Here is a 17,426-nt window from a genome sequence, read left to right as displayed (position 1 = left end):
AAAATATAAGATTGAAAAATACATGGTTCTGGCTGTTAGGGAATTCATGATTTAAAAGGTGAGCTAGGTAAGCAAATACCCACGTAAGTCCAAGATGCAGGTAAGTTTTTTTTTTTTTTTTTTTTGGTTATTTTATTTTATTTTATTTTTGGCTTATTTTATTTTACTTTATTTTATTGCTTATTTTTTATTTCTTTACTTTTTTGTTGTTGTTGTTGTTGTTGAGACAGGGTCCCACCCTGTGCCCCTGAGCAGAGTGCAGTGGGCGTGGTAGCTCACCGCAACCTCATTCTCGGGCTACGGGCACCCCGCTGCCTCAGCCTCCCCGCTGCCTCAGCCTCCGGAAGCTGCTGGGATTACAGGCGCTCGCTGCAGTGCCCAGCTGGGTTTTTCCATTTTTTTCATGAGTCGGGGTCTCACTGTCGCTCAGGCGAGTCTCGAACTCCTGAGCTCAAGTGATTCTCCCTCCTCAGCCTCCCACAGTGCTGGGATTACAGGCGTGAGCCACCGCGCCCGGCGCAGGTAAGTTTTTAACACTTAAAAATTATTCCTCAGAAATGACTTTGTGTGAGAGTCTTTACTTTAGCTAAAGTTTCACTTAGCTTGAAGTGAAACTGATATTCCTTGGGAAATGGTGTTAATTCACTCAAAGCACCCACGGTGAGGAGAAAGACATTGATGTTAAAGGTACATTTGAAGATTTGGGTTTTTTTTTTTTTTTTTTGAAACAGACTCTCACTACGTTGCCCTTGGTAGAGGGCTGTGGCGTCACAGCTCACAGCAACCTCAAATTCTTGGGCTTAAGTGATTCTCCTGCCTCACCCTCTCAAGTAGCTGGGACTACAGGTGCCCGCCACAACGCTGGCTATTTTGTTGTTGTTGTCGTCATTGTTGTTTAGTAGGCTGGGGCAGTTTTGGATCCACCAGCTCCGGTACATGTGGCCTGCACCCTAACCGTTGAGCTACAGGTGCTGAGCAGATTTTGAAGATTTTGAATAACATTATTTCATAAAATGTGAAAAAAGTAGTATTTCTAAGTTAATGTATTTTACATATATGCATTTTTTAAAATTTCACCTGTAAATATTTCAGTAGATAGCCCTAAAAGATAAGGATTCTTGAAAAAGGAGCATAGTACCACTGAAGAGAAAATAATTTCTTTAATATTTATAAAAGTTTCAGTCAGTATTCAAATTTCCAGTTGTCTCATATGTCATAAGAGACATTAATTTCTTAGGAATAGTTTTAGGTTCACAGTGAAATTGGGAGGGAGACAGATTTTCCATATGCCCCCTGCCTCGACACATGTACAGCTTTCCCCCATTAAGAGGCCTCTCACAAGAGTGTCCGTTTGGTTTAACTGATGAACCTACATTCACACTCATCATCACCCAGAGTCCGTAGATCACATTAGGGTTCACTCTTGGTGCTGGATGGTTTGTGGGTTTGAACAATTGTATAAGGACATGTATCCACCATTATACTATCTATCATAGGAGTATTTTCACTACCCTTAAAATCCCCTGTGTTCTGCCTGTTCATCCTTCCTTATCCTTAACCTTGATAACCATTGATTTTTTTTTTTTTTTTTTTGAGACACATTCTTACTTTGTCACCCTTGGTAGAGTGCCCTGGCGTCACAGCTCATAGCAACCTCAAACTCTTGGGCTCAAGTGATTCTTTTGCCTCAGCCTCACAAGTAGCTGGGACTACAGGCGCCTGCCACAATACCCAGCTATTTTTAGTAAAGAAGTCTTGCTCTGGCTCAGGCTGGTCTTGAACTCCTGAGCTCAGGCAATCCACTGGCCTCGGCCTTCCAGATTGGTAGGATTACAGGTGTGAGCCACTGTGCCCAGCCCATTGATCTTTTTATTGTCTCCACAGAAGGTCATATAGTGGGATTGTATATTTAAGGTTCCTCTGTTTTTTTATGGCTTGATGGCTCATTTCTTTTAGCACTAAATAATATTCTATTGTCTGTACTGTAGTTTAGCCATCCACCTACTAAAGGACATCTTGGTTACATCCAAGTTTTGCCAATTAGGAATAAGGCTTCTGTAAACATCTGTGTTCAGGCTTTTGTGTAGACATCAGTTTTCAATCTTTTGAGTAAATACCTAAGGAGCATAATTGCTGGATCATATGATAAGAATATGTTAGTTTTGTAAGAAATTGTTATTTGCATTCTCACAAGCAATGAGTGTTCCTGTTATTCCATATTCCCTCCAGCATTTGGGTGCTATTGGTGTCCTGGATTTGGCCATCCTAATATGTAGGTAGGTAATGTTTTTTAAAAGTGTTTGTTAGTTTGAATCAGGATCCAAATAAGGTCTACATATTGAGATTGGTTCTTTGTCTCTTTTAACCCAGCTCTAATTCCTTTTAGAAATTAGTAGAAATTAGTATGTTAAGAGACTATAATCCAGGTGCTCATGACACTAGTTGCTACTGGTTGATCCTCTTATTTAGGCCTTTTGAGGAAACGGGGTCTGTGTTTTGCTGATTGTATTCCCATGGCATTGTTTTCCATGGAACGTTATTTTATTGTATCCTCAGTAAATTAGTATTTAGACTTAGAGGCTTAAGCAGATTCAGGGACAATTTGGTAAGATTGCATCACTGGCTAGTGGTATGGTCTCCCGTTAGACATGTATGATGTCTGGTTGTCTCTTGTGATGGCAGCAGCTGCTGAAAATTAGTGCAATCCGTTAAAGATTACAAGATAGTGATGTTCTGTCATTCTGTCATTCCTTTTTTTTTTTTTTGTCATTCCTTTTTCATTTATTCCCTTCCATCATGAGAAACTTTTCTCATCTACTCTATGATACCACTCTGTGGTACAATTTATGTAGGAAAGCTCTGGATAAAGTATTTACCGGTTTTTAAAATAATGAATTGGTTTATTAGCATTATCCCCCACTGGTGACCAACTAGTTATTTTTTTATTTTTATTTTAATTTTTTGAGACAGAGTCTCACTATGTTGCTATGTTGTCACAGCTCACAGCAACCTCAAACTCTTGGGCTGAAGCAATTCTCTTGCCTCAGCCTCCCAAAGTAGCTAGGACTATAGGTGCCCCCCACAACGCCTGTCTAGCCAACTAGTTACTTTTTAAGTGACATTGTGAGCTCATAGATCTTCACATATTTGATATATTCTGAATATGAATAGACTGAATATATCAAATATGTGAAGATCTATGAGCTCACAATGTCACTTAAAAAGTAACTAGTTGGCTAGCCAGGCGTTGTGGGGGGCACCTGTAGTCCCAGCTACTCGGGAGACTGAGGCAAGAGAATCACTTAAGCCCAAGAGCTGGAGGTTGCTGTGAGCTGTGAGCCACAGCACTCTACTGAGGGCAACAAAGTGAGACTCTGTCTCTAAAAAAAATAAAATAAAATAAATTTCTGGCAGCGCCTGTGGCTCAAAGGAGTCATATGGCCAGCCCCATATGCCAGAGGTGGTGGGTTCAAACCCAGCCCTGGCCAAAAACTGCAAAAAAAATAAAAATAAAATAAAATAAAATAAATTTCTAAATTTGAAAATGTTTAAAAATAAAAATACATCATATAATCTTGTTGGTAGATTCAATTAAAGTTCAGGACTACATGCTTTTTACTTACCTTTTATTTTACAGCTATATTTCTTTTCTCCCCTACTGAAAACCCTAGTTCTCACTCACACGGGGAATGATAGAATTAAGTTCACATGCTACTCACTTGTTTTATCTCACAATACACAGTGGCCTCAGAATACCAATACCAGCTCTACAACCAACACTATGATAACTAAATAACAGTTTAAGAACTTAAAATTCTTTTTTTCCTTAGAGTATATACCCATAAGGATGTTTGTTTTAATGTTACTTGGGATAATTATCCCATCAATTTGGCCTTAGTTTTCATTTTGATTTTTGGGAATTGCTTTTTTTCATACATATATACTCAGGGAATTGCTTTTTAAATTTTTCAATAAAACTATATTAATTATTTACAGAATAACGTATACTCAAAAAAGTCTAACTTGTATCTATGTCTCTTCCATCCTATTCCCTCCTGCTTCTATAGATGACTATTTTTAACAAGGTTTTCTTTTTTGTGGCTATTCTTTTTTTATGTTTTTAAATATAAACAAATATTTATATGCCAGCACTCTTTTTTAGATAGATGAAAGGTAGAAAAATGATATTTTTTTCTTCCTTGCTTTTTTTTTTTGAGCCAGAGCCTCAAGCTGTCCCCCTGGATAGAGTGCTGTGATATCACAGCTCACAGCAACCTCCAACTCCTGGACTCAAGTGATTCTCCTGCCTCCGTCTCCCAAGTAGCTGGGACTATAGGCACCTGCCACAATGCACAGCTATTTTTTAGTTGCAGCCGTCATTGTTGTTTGGTGGTCCCAGGCTGGATTCAAACCTGCCAGCTCAGGTGTATGAGGCCAGCGCCTTAGCCACTTGAGCCACAGACGCTGAGCCTCTTCCTTGCTTTTTAAACTTAATATCTTAGAGATTTTTTCATGGTAGTAATAAGTAATTTTAAATTCAGCTATAAACTAAATTAATAAATAAAACGTTCTAAATAGACCTTAAACTATTTCATTTACTTCCCTAATGGTATGTTTATTTTGAGGTTGGCCTCAAAAACTTTTTTTGAATCTTCTCTTTGGGAAAAGAGAAGCCTTATGTTCAAGATTGTCTTATTTGGGGGCATAGATGATAATATAAGGTAAAAGAGAAGGTAATATAAGGAAAAGAGAAGCCTTATGTTCAAGATTGTCTTATTTGGGGGCATAGATGATAATATAAGGTATCCATAAATTTCGTGTCTAATTTAAAATAGCAAACTATTTTTAATAGAATAGTAAGATGGAAATTTGAGCAAAATCTGGAAAGAAGGTGAGGATTTAGTGTGCTGGAGAGTTTGAGGAAAGGGCATGATGGGTGACCAGATGACCAGACAGCATGAGCAAAGAAAGGCATGGAGGTGAAAACATGTGTACTGCCCTGGGGGTCTGTCAGGCTGGCTGGAGTTGCAGGTTTGAGAAGGATAAGAGATTGGCAAGGAAATCAGCTAAGAGTTTTTGAAATAGTTCGGGGCTTGTGTTTAGAATTTATAAATAATAATTTTGCACATTAATGAGGCACCTAGTAATGCTTCTATACATAAAATGTATAGTGATCAGATTAAGGTAATTAGTATATTCATCATCTCAAACATTTATCATTTCTTCATATTGCGAACATTTAATATCTTTTTTCTGGTATTTGAAACTACATATTATTGTTAACATAGTCATTCTACATAGACTAGAATTTATTCTGTCTATCAAGTTGTGATTCTGCATCCTTTAACAAATCTCTCACTATCCCTCCCTACCACTTCCCTGCTTAGTCTTTAGTATTCTCTGTTCTACTTTTTATTTCCATGAGATCAGCTTTATGTAGCGTCCACATATGAGTGAGAACATGTGGTATTCTTGGCTTATTTCACTTAACACAGTGTCCTCCAGTTCCACCCATGTTGCCATGACTAACAGAATTTCATGATTTTTAATGGATAAATAGTATCCCATTATGTATAAACGCCACATTTTCTTTGTCTATTCATCTGTTCTTAGACATCGAAGTTGATTTCCTATCTTGGCTATTGTGACTAGTGCTGCAGTAAACATGGGGGTGAAGATGACTCTTTAACATACTGATTTCCTTTCCTTTGGATAAATTCCCAGTAGTGGGATTGCAAGATCATGTGGTAATTTTCTATTTGTAGTTTTTTGAGGAAACTCATACTGTTCTTCATAGTGGCTATACTAGCTTACATTGCTACCAACAGCATATGAGTTCCCTTTTCTTGGTATCCTTATCAGCATTTTCTTTCTTTCTTTTTTTTTTTTTTTTTTTTGTCTTTTTAATACTAGCCATCCTAACTGCGGTGAGATGATACATTATGGTGTTTGACTTTCATTTCCCTGATTATTAGTGATGGTTGAGCATTTTTCACAGATTTATTGACTATTTGAATGTCTTCTTTCAAGAAATATATATTCATTCTTTTAACCAAGATTTATTGGGCACCTACTACATGAAAAGTCTGTGTTGCTATACAGTGGCAAGAAGACAGAATTCCTCTCTCAAGGAGCAGAAAGAGATATTTCATTACTAAGGAGAATGAAGGTATATGAATGGAAGGAGGAGGAGTTGGGGGGGATAGTTAGGGAAGGATTGCAAAGAAGTGCATTTAAGTGCAGTCTAAGAGATGATGAATACGTATTAGCTGCTGGTGGTGAAGATGGCAGTGTCAGGGAGAGAATGATGTTTCCTGGAAGGGAAAGCCATACTGAGTGAAGAAGGTGGGTGTGGTTCCAGAATTGAAAAATGCCCAGTATGATTTAAAAGGCTGGAGATTGTGGGGATAGGATGGATGAGAGATGAGAGTTAATTTTTAGAGAAATTGCGGAGGGCTTGATAAGAAAAGGGAACAAACTCCATTAAGGTATACGGTAGGCACTCAATAAATGTGGAATGAGTAAATTAGTTTGAAATTTCAACTGTGGACTAAGAAATGATGGGTAGGAATAAATGAGCACAGGGTGCTGATTTGGGAAGGAAGGCTACTTCAGTTTGAGACACATGGATCTTGAGTATGGCATCCCAGTGGCTCATCAAGGCCTGAGCCACTCAGTCTCAGGCTGCAGTTGAAATGTGCGACTTAAGCCAGGGAAACAAAGGGTAGAGACCTCTTCCTTGGAAATTACACTTAGGAAGAAAACGAGCCTTAGGGTGAGACTGAGGAGACTGAGAAGAGGAGCAGGATGGAGAATTTCAAGGACAGCGTGCTGAACAAGCTCAAATGCTGCAAAGAGGCCAAGGAGGCTGATTCACACCGCATGAGACAACCCGTTTGACAGCACTTGCAAAATACCTGTGTGTTATACAGAGTTACAGGTGGAGTGGGTGAGTGGAAAAGGTGTGGGATCTACAGTCACAAGCCCTGGGTTCAGTTCTACCTGTACATTTTACCACACTTGTGACCTTGGGCCCTAATTACTTAATGTTCTCCAAGTCTCAGGCTGTTTGTTCATTTATAAAATGAGAAAGAAAACAGCTGCTATACTTGTATCTAAAGGTAATTATGAGGTTCGAACTTAAAATGTTATGTGAACCATTGTGCTTTCTGCCCAAGTATCTCAAAAGGGTCTGGCATATACACGTACCTGGGTGAGTGTTTGAATGAACGTATGTATATTAATATAATAACTTATTTGCATTTAAACAGAGACCAGATGAAGAAGCTGTCGTGGATCAGGGTGGGACCAGTACAATTCTCAACATTCACTATGAGAAAGAGGAGTTGGAAGGTAAGAACTGCCATTCTGTGTAATGGGGGAGATTGGCGAGAGGCAGTGTGAGAAGTGTGGGAAGACCTGGCTGAGCCGTCAGGAGGCCTGACGGAGTCCCAACTCCTTCTCACTAGCTAGAAGACCATGGGGAAAAATAACTTCATTTCCTTTAGCCTCAGTTTTCCCATTTTGATAAACAAAAGTAGGGATAACCATTCCCCCTACCTAGCAGGAATATCATTAGCATCTAAGTGACAGCATGTGAGACAGTCCTTTGAGCGCTGCCAAGGCCAATGTCAATATTAACAAGCAACTTGTTCCTTGAGAATGTGAAACCCTCAGTTCAGTGAATTGGTTCTTGACAAATGCCTGGAAATATGTGCAAAATTCCAAGAGAAAATAAAATACAGATGGTTTTAAAAACTTGGTTTGGCTATAAAATGCTGGCTTTACTCCATTTACTGTATTGACTCTTTCAAATCTAAGGATACCCATTTCTGCCTGGTGTTCCCATCTTAACAGGAACGTGTCGGTGACATACTCCTAAGCGTTCACAACACAAAGTTGTGTAACTGGGGTTGTTGACCTGCCCCGTGGAGTTCACTTTATTAAGGCCTTTCTTCCTTCCTTTGCTCCCCACATGACCGTGGGTGGTGTCCCGCTTTCCTTTTTTCCCCGGGGCCCAGTTGAAGCGTTAGCAGTTGGCCACACACCTGGCCATGGCTTCCTGATTAGTGGTGGTGCTCCTTTTATGAGAGGAAGGCTTATGTCCAGTAGCACTTTAATGAGAAGCCACATTTGCTCACAAGCCTTTGTGAAATCTCTGCCGTATCCCCTTCAACGCTGAGGCTCTGATGCAGCAACTTCCTGATGCCCGAGACAGCGTGTGAAGAGTTCTCTTTGTACTGCTTGTTCCCATGACGGCTTTTCATCAAAGCTGTCCATCCCCCGGAGAAAACTTGTCCTTTGGATGGGGAGAACGGAAGCTGTAGAGGCTGACTCAGCCTCTGGATCTGTTACCATGAGAACTTATGTGGGTGGCTCTGTGGAGGTCAGTGGTGTTTGAGTATATCAAGGTCAAGTTTTCCAAGTTACTTTGAAGAAGAGCTAATGTGGGTTTCAGCAACTGAGAGACAGTGGAAGAAGGAAAGGGTGTGTGGAGTGGGAGGCTATGTGCTGAATGCCCCTGTGTATTAGACATTAGATAAGGAACTTTAAATGCCTTGTCTTGTTCATCTTTGTAGCCCTCCAGGCAGGTAGGTGTCATTACCTATTTTGCACATGAGTAAACTCTCCAGGATCATATAGCTTAAGAGCAGGAAAAGCCGGGATAGAATCCTGCTCTTTTCATTTTGCCACACTGCTTGCAACACAGGATAGTATCCAGCATTAACCACCCAACCTTAATACCGTTGTCCGTTATATAAATGTTTTTATACATTGCTTCTGCGCTGCTTCTGTCCAAATAATCTTGTGACCTCTCAGAGTGCCCTTTCCTGGCACCTTGGGGGGTATGTTGTTATCAGCTTAGTTATCTTCTAGCAAGTCCCTGCTGGAGCTTTGCCCTCAGCAAATAGGTAACCATTTATGAATGCACTTGTCTACTTGGGAGTAGAAAAATAAACCTGGGCAAGCTCTCTTGAATTCTGAGGTCTGCTTCCATCTCCAGAGGAGTAATTGGCAGCAGGAGCACCTTTTCCAGGTGACATCATCCATTTCTTCTGCTTGCTCTACTTTGCTGGGAAAGGAAGCGCCTATGATGACGGTGTCATTAGCACATAGTGTTTGGGAAATGGTCCATATTTATACATAGAATTTTCTGAAAACGAGAATCTTGTTTATGTTAGCACTTTTTATAAAAGCAATACAGGTAAATAAAGGAAAAATGGTGTGTACTTCTCAGGTCTCATGTGGTTCTAGAGCAACTCTGGAGAAGAGAGAGTTGAGACTTGCTGTAAGGCTGGTTGTGCTCTGAGTTCCACCTAGATTTGCTTTGAAGAAAAGCCCCAGGACTCAGTGAGGCTGTGCTCAGGGTGGTGGTGTCTCTTGCAGGTGTAAAATAAAATCAGTCCCATTTTGATGCAAGACAGAAGTAAATTGTGTTCTAATTCAATCTGCATGACGTGATGCAAGGGTCTGTGGCTGCAGAAAAGTCTCTGGGTCTTCCTTCTACCAGAATGACAGAAAACATTCCCTTACCCCATTTTCAGAACTATTTCTGAAATTTAGTCTCTGGACATGGTTAGAAACTTTGTAAATGTGGGTCTTTTTGTATAATTTAATTCTATCAGTAAGATAAGATGCATTAAACCATGGTGTTGCTTTTTTTTAATAGTATATGGGAAGAGTCAAAAGCAAACATTAAAACAGCTTTCCAAAGATAAACTGAAGAGTAAGAGTACATGACGTGCTTCAGCAGACTTTCCCTGTCCCAGAGGAACACAGGCCAGTTGCTTTAGTTAGAGGAATGACTCTTAGCATTTTTTCTGACAGATCATTATTTCTGATTAACTACAAGATTTATGGATCTTGGAGTAAATTCAATGCCTTCTAATAAGTTTTTAACAGAGATAAGAGGTATTTGGTCATATTTGAAGCTTTAAAAAAGGGGGGTTGTATTCATTTAACATGTTAGATTCCTTCCTATATAGTTGCTAACTTCAGGTCAACCTGTGAGCCCAGAGGCAGAGAACACCCTTTTGTAGTGCTACTGAGTGTGAGTGCTTGGTGAAGACTGTGAGTGTACTTACTGTGTTGTAAATTGGCAGGCCCAATCTCCATCTGCAGGGTGGGCCAAAACTCTGGATTCTGTCCTGCTCTGCAAGATTTGGTGCCAGTTCATTAATGATTTCTCTCTCTGTTTATACATATGTCATTTAAATATATATACTAAAATGATCTTTCCCATGAGTTTTACTAAATTGGTAATAGAAAACTTTATTTGTACACAGATAGCTTCCAAAGATTAGGTTTGACACTGACTGGAAGACAGAATGGAGAATTAGATGGGAAGAAATGGGGTTTGGATGGACTGATAGATAAGGGGGGATGAAGACTATGATGAGGTAGGAGAGCTGTTGAATGAGCAGCAGAATGATCCACGGGATTAGTTCAGTGAAGTCACTGGACTGTCCGGATCCAGTTAGATGGACTGGATTTTACTGATGCTATATTCATCTCCTACTATTTTTTTTTCTTTTTTAGAGACAGAGTCTCACTTTATCGCCCTCCCAAGTAGCTGAGGCAAGAGAATCGCCTAAGTACCCGCCACAACGCCCAGCTATTTTTTTGTTGCAGTTTGGCCAGGGCCGGGTTGGAACCCGCCACCCTCGGTATATGGGGCCGGCGCCTTACCGACTGAGCCACAGGCGCCGCCCTCATCTCCTACTATTTATTCATTTATCATCTTTTCTGCCAATTTCACTCAGAGAATCCAGATCCCTGCTTCAGAATCCCCAGCCTAAAAACTGATAATCTAATTTTCTGATGGCAAGTTTGTCCTTCTTAGCTCTGCCTCCCCACTGAGCTGGTTTTCATTTCTGCCTGTCTCTCCTGTCTTTCGAAATGAGTCACTATGATTGGCTAATGTTTATGAGAATTAGACCCAAAAACGTCTTAGAGATGGAAGTCTTCTTTCTCTAGGATTTAAAGCTTTACCATACTTGCTACAGAATCATCAAAGCCATCTGAAGGATGTCTTCCCCATTATGCCTGAGACCTGCTCGGTGGGAATTTTGATATCAAGCAAAACTACGTATTATTCATTCAGTAAATACTTGGCGAGCCCTTTCTATTTTTTCTTTCTCTAGCAATAAGTAAGGGTAGTGAGAACAATCGAGCCATCATGTGTTCCACAGAGAGTAACCTAGCCTGGACCTTTCCTAGGTCTCGAATATTAGAACCTGGGAAATTACTTTGTCCAACCTTCTTGTTTTACTTTAATAGCGACAATGAGTAAATTACCAATAAGATGAAATCTAAAAACAGGGTTCTAATACCCAATCAGTGCCTCTTCAATTTTCTCCTTTAAAGTTAAATAATACTGGTAATAATACCAGTGCAACCCCAATGAAGATAGTTGAAATGTGCTCAAGGAGAACTGGAGGTTCTAGCCTGGTCAGTAATCGGGTTTGCAGGGAAGCGGAAGCCCACGTTTGGGATGGCTCTGTGGAAAGACTGAAAGTTACCCCTCACTGTGGCTGTTCTTAACCTAAGTCCAGCTGTACCCAGATGCACCAGATTTTACAACATCCAGCTCACTGTTTTAGGGGCCAATTGAAGTGATTGTCTAGGATCTAACTATGCTTTTCATAGCCCATGGGGATTCTTCGTGATCTGTCCTTGCCTATCTTTCTGCCCTCTGCCATCTCCTTTACTTCCCTTTTCTACCTTGCTCTGGACCTGCTGGCCGTCCTTTTGCCTTGGAAACCAGCCCCTCACATTCCCACTTTAGGAATGTGCACTCGAGTGCACTTGATCGCCCCTCTCCTTGGAATGCTCTTCTCCCAGGTCTTCTCATGGTTTCTCCTTCTCTTCACTCAGATGTCCCCTCTAGTCATCTTAGCCCAAGTCTCCCTTCTCCAACCTGCCCCCCACCCCAGACACTCGAGCACTTCACCTTATTTGGTTCATGGTAATTATCAATATTTAAAATATTTTTTCATTTTCATGGTGTCTGTCTCCCTCAACCAGAATATGTGTCTTGAAGACTTTATGCTGTTCACTGATGTATGTATCTTCAGCCCTTGGGACAGGACCTGGCACACTTAGGTTACCCCAGACTGCTGCTGGTGCCAGTGGGTTGATCTCATACTGTGCTACAGGGGCTTCATCAAAATACTATAGAGGAACGTAATTAGTTAACAAATGATATTTATTAAGATAGCACTAAATTTGGTCTTTTCACACTTTATGTACTTTATCATTTGTCCTGATAAGGTCTGGAATCCTTATCCAGATGACCTCCTCTGGCTCTGCTTCTATTTCTATGAAGTTTCAAGATAATTACATTATGTTCTGTGATATGCCTGTTAAAAATGTTCTGAGAGGTGTGTGAGGCAACACAGGACTGTCCTGAGATAGGACGAGGGTAAGAGGTACCATTCCATCAGATATTAAACATTTTATCTTCCTGCTTCTCAACATTCTAACAATTCTCTGGCCATCTTCTTCTCTAATCCTTACTGGTTCTTTTTATTTTGCTTTATCACCACAGAATTTGGAAAACAGGATAGTGCAAATAAAAAGAGGGAGAAATAGAGAAAGGGGTGTTAGAGCAGCACTTGAGGCACTTTAACCCTGCTTGGAAGTGGAGTGCGCTATCAAGGAAGTTGTGTGCAGTCTTAGGAAACCCCATTGCTGGGGAAAGAAGAGTTGGCAACTCCTCCTGTAAAGCTTCCTTGTGTGGGAAGTCTTTCTAATTAAGCTTTCCTTTCTCAGGTCAGTTAGGATCTTCTCCACCCCAGCCCCTTGCCCTGGGGGTGCTTATTCGCCCTAAACACCTTGGCTTTGGTTACATGTTCCTTTTCTGGCCTCTTTCAGCTGGGAGTCAGAGGCTTCTCAGGACAGATGTGTATTCCTGAGTAGGTCCTCAGGGCTTATGCTCCTGGGGGATGCATGTAGGAGATATTCCATTTGCTGAACGTCTGTGGAGCAATGACCTTGTGCGAGACACTGTGTTTGATTAGTAGGGATTCCTAGAAGAAAGTCTAATCTGTGAGTGTGGATAAGATAGAATGCTTCTTAAATTTCATGCAAGGCAGAAAATGAGTGCATGAGAAAAGTGTTAGCCAAGGGCTCTGGGAATTTAGAGGAAAGAGGTGGCACATCTGATTGGGAAAATCCGGAGTAATACCAAGAAGGAGGGTTTATTTGCAGTGAATCTTGAATGAGCGAGTCAAGGCAGTATCCAGAAAGCATTGGCACATTCGTGGAATAGCAGTTTGGTTCAGGTAGAGAAAAGAGGCTGAGATGTTGGTGGATGCAGCAGCCAAGGCCATACGGAGGAGATGGAGTCAGAACCAGACTGTCCTGTTGCTCGGGCAGATGCAGAAGTTGTACATCTCTAGGATTTTCCCCAGAATGTTTATTCCGTGTGAGCATGTGGGGTTTCCATCTTTATCTCTCTTGAGAGCCGATTACTCTATTCTCTTTGAGTAAGTTAGCCAATAAGGTATTTCCTTTTATTTCCTACTGAATGTATAATTTGCACTATAGGAATGAAAGAGTAAAAAGGAGGCTGGAGATGGAACATGAAGGGTCCTGAATTTGTACAAGTGATTCATGATCAGAGTTGTGACCAGAAGGATTAGTTTGTAGGGTTCAATGGTTAACCTCGTGTGGCAGGCAGGCAGGAAGGAAGCTCCTGCTTTGTTAAAGTAGGAGGAGAGAAAGGCTCAATACTTCAATCTATAGGATGTGCAGTGAGGGGGCAGGGGAATAGAGCTGGCAATCTGAGGGAACTCTGAGGTTTCAAGTCTTGAAAATTGGGAGAATGGCAATGCCGCAAACGAAACATGGAAGAAGTGGGTCTGAGCCTGATTTGTGATGGAGGATGATAAATTTGTTTGGGACACATTCAATCACTGTATATAAGGATTTGGAGCTCATTTGTAGACGTGAACTTTGAAGTCAGGAGAGCAGATGGCACTAGAAGCAGAGAAGAAAAGGGCCAAGGACGGAAACCTGGGGAGCCTTCCCTGGGTGGGCTTTGGCCGGATAGAGGGGAGTAAGTGAGCCGCAAGGGGGCAGTGCGCTGGAGCTGAGGGTGCCCAGAGCACCAGGGAGGGGAGTGGCCCAGGGATCTGGATACCGCCTGGCACTTGGGGGCTCTCAAGAAAGTCTTTTGAAGCTGGTTTGGAGGTAGTGAGTTATCTCAGTTGATTTTTCACAATCAATTACAGATCAAACTCCTTGTTCTGCTCTTTCCCTCCCTCTCATTGCTGTACTTGACTGGTCTTAAAAAAAAGGGCTTTTGAACAGAATGGAGAGAGAGGTTGATGATATAGATTTGGTGATTAAGTGGTATCTGGTGTCCCTGAAGAAGGCAACTTCAGTCAAGCGTGGGGCCAGAAGCCACATGGGAGAGGTGGTGAAGAGAGGGAGTTATTGCTTTCCTTGAAGGAAGGAGGACAAGGCAGGAATTTGAGAGAATACACGACAGTTGGAAGCTTTCTTTTAAAAATATGTCCGGAAGAGCCTGTGGAAGGGATGTTTAGAAAGAAGAGGCTGAGGGTAACTGAAGCAGTAGGACTCCTGAGGAGTGGGAGGTGATGAGGTCAAGGCCATGCTTACTACCTTGGCGGAGGAGAAGCTGGGGAGGAGGGTGAGCCAGGTTGAGATGGGGGAGTTCACACCAAGGGCCAAAGTCTTCTTAGTAAAATCTGAAGTGAGGTCACCTGCTCAGAGAAAGGGAGTGTGGATAAGGTTGTGGATTTGAAGACAGTGGCTAAAGATTGGAACAGCTTCTATGACAGAAGATGTGAGGAACAGGCCTGGATGTAGTGTGTTTTTTGTTTGTTTGTTTTTTGCCATTGCTGTTTAGCTGGCCCAGGCCGGGTTTGAACCTGCCACCCTGCCCACTGAGCTACGGTCACCGCCTGAGCTGTAGAGTGTTGAGCAGCAGTGACCCGGCAGGACTGGAGGAAGACCCAAGAGCTGTGTGTCGGGTGGGGGAGCAGCTCTCACACTGCTGATTCTGGCTCCATGCTTGGCAGCAAGGCAGAGGAGGCCAGGTGGAGATGACAGGGGTCTGGAAGTCAGGATCAAAATAAAGAGCAGGTTTATAGAAGGAATGAGGGAGCAGGAGGGGAGGAACTGAGGACGGATGCTGTTGGATCACTTAGTTTTTCATGTTCCTTGCTCTTTGTACAATATTTAATATCTCTCTTTAACCCCAGCCTTGTGCTCCTTAACACTGGTAACTAGTCTTTCATTACCATTCTAGACTGTATATTTTACAATAAAGAAAAAAATAATAGAAGCTAATCCTAGAATGTGTTGGTTGCTAACATTTATTCCAGGCGTTGTGTCAAGAATTTTATATGCATCATCTTATTTACTGCTTATGAAAACTCTATGAGTTTAAAAAAGCTTTTAGTATTTCTTTTTAAAGGTGAGTCATAGATTAGATAAATTGTTCAAGGTCACATGGCTGGTGGATAATGGAATTCAGTTTTGGACCCAGGCACACTGGCTTCTAAACTGCCTCCCTGCCATGTAAGACATGCCGCAATTGTCCTAGAGGGACTGTATTGCCTTTTTTTTTTTTTTTTAGTTACTCAGTCAAATTGTTGTAATAACACTAACATCTACGTTAGCCTTTACAGTTTGCAAATCACGTTCACACACATTCTTTCTTTCTTTTTTTTTTTGAGACAGAATCTCACTATGTTGCCTGGGTAGAGTGCTGTAGCATCACAGCTCACAGCAACCTCCAACTCTTGGGCTTAAGCGATTCTCTTGCCTCAGCCTCCCAAGTAGCTGGGACTACAGGCACCTGCCGTAAAGGCTGGCTATTTTTTGGTTGTAGTGGTCATTGTTGTTTAGCAAGCCCGCCCACACATTATTTCTTTTGACCTTCTTGATGTCCCTGTGAGGTTTGCAGCCACGTGCTGCGGGACAAAGGAAGAGACCTTCAACTTCAAGATCTCCATATCTTTAATTGTCTTTGAAGTCTTTGAAGTTTTGTCATTACAGAGTTGTGACCACACCAAAGAACTGCGATCTTTTTTCTTAACTATGCCAGGCTTCTTTTACTAAAGGAATTCTTTCCATAAACGTCTGCTTCTTTCCAGGTCACAGAACTCTGTATGTGGGAGTTCGGATGCCACTGGGCCGGCAGAGCCATCGGCACCATCGCACCCATGGCCAGAAGCACAGGAGGCGAGGGCGGGGCAAAGGAGCCAGCCAGGGAGAGGAAGGCCTGGAACCATTGGCCCACGGTAATGGTTTTGGGAGAGAGGGCTGGGCTGTGTCTATGCCCTGGAGGTGTGGTGAGGCTGAGGGGACATTTGAGGGACATGAGCAAGTGGCCTTGATTCTCTAGCCCTTTTGTAGAGTTTTCAGAGCTTGAAATGCCTCAAAGCATCAAGCATATCTTCATGAAACATAGTTCAGGCCCTTCAAAAATTCAGGCCATTTTTCTTAAAAAAAGAATTTTGTCAGAGTTCCAATTTCTTGTGGATTTTCTACAAGTGGCTTAGTTCCTAAATTTTTTCCTCCTGTGAAACTACTTCCACAGAATAACTTTTTCTCTGAGAATAAAGACATCTTTTTGATCAGCATTCAGGATCGTCTCCTATATATTTCTCAAGTTGTGAGGGAAGGCAGAATGCTATTTTTGTTCCAAGTTTGAAGCTAGGAGCAGACCTGTCCCTTTGGTTGACTTTCTAGACACACCATCTCAGCGTGTTCAGTTCATTCTTGGCACCGAGGACGATGAAGAGCACGTGCCTCATGAGCTGTTCACAGAGCTGGATGAGATCTGTGTGAAGGAGGGAGAAGATGCTGAGTGGAAGGAGACAGCCAGGTAAGGCCTGCAAATAACCTGGATGGAGATCTGCTTGCGTGGGTAAATGTGCACCTTTCAGCAAGTGACAGGCCTGCCTACCTTTTATTTCCTTTTTTTTTTTTTATTTCAAATTAATGTGAGGGTACAAATGTTTAGGTTACATTGTTTTTAATTCTAAGGTAAAGTTCAAGTTGTAGTTGAGCCCTTCATCCAGGGGTTGTGCTGAACACCCTCACCTGTGCACATTAGGTGAGATTCCTCCCAGTTGCTCTTCCTCCTCCCACCAGTTGCTCACCTGTTATTTCTTCTTGGGAGAAATGATGATTGACATTCCAGAGTTTCCTGTGGGAGTCTTGGTGTTGGCCTCTTTGTAATGCCTCCGGTCATACCTCTGCCAAGTACCTGGAACATGGGATTGATGACATAAACATGGGGTGTTTAGGGGATCCTCTGTTACATGTCTAGGGCTCACCGTGAGGTTATGGGCTATCGTGGTATTTCAGGTCTGGCGTAGAAGATTCGGACAGTGCTGCCTTGGTCAGGATCTAGTCGAGCAGATGTAGCTGATGAATCATAGGGC

At 41.8% G+C, this 17,426-nt stretch overlaps 1 protein-coding gene across 3 annotated transcripts in view; it reads left to right on the top strand.

Annotated features, from left to right (window-relative positions):
• The window catches only part of SLC4A8 (solute carrier family 4 member 8), an 85,981-nt gene that overhangs the window by 17,104 nt on the left and 51,451 nt on the right, over positions 1-17,426 (top strand). For 2 of the 3 annotated variants that reach the window (XM_053557976.1, XM_053557977.1), the window contains exons 2-4: positions 7,272-7,353; positions 16,131-16,277; positions 16,729-16,864. In XM_053557976.1, coding sequence (XP_053413951.1) covers positions 7,272-7,353; positions 16,131-16,277; positions 16,729-16,864 — 365 coding nt within the window. Of the gene's footprint in view, positions 1-6,829; positions 6,950-7,271; positions 7,354-16,130; positions 16,278-16,728; positions 16,865-17,426 lie in introns of those variants that run through there. The other variant, XM_053557978.1, reaches the window with a different exon arrangement.

The sequence above is a fragment of the Nycticebus coucang genome, chromosome 12, assembly GCF_027406575.1.
Source record: "Nycticebus coucang isolate mNycCou1 chromosome 12, mNycCou1.pri, whole genome shotgun sequence".
In the NCBI taxonomy this organism is placed as follows: domain Eukaryota; kingdom Metazoa; phylum Chordata; class Mammalia; order Primates; family Lorisidae; genus Nycticebus; species Nycticebus coucang.
Note: the sequence above shows the minus strand (reverse complement) of the source record. Positions and strands in the feature narration are given on the sequence as shown.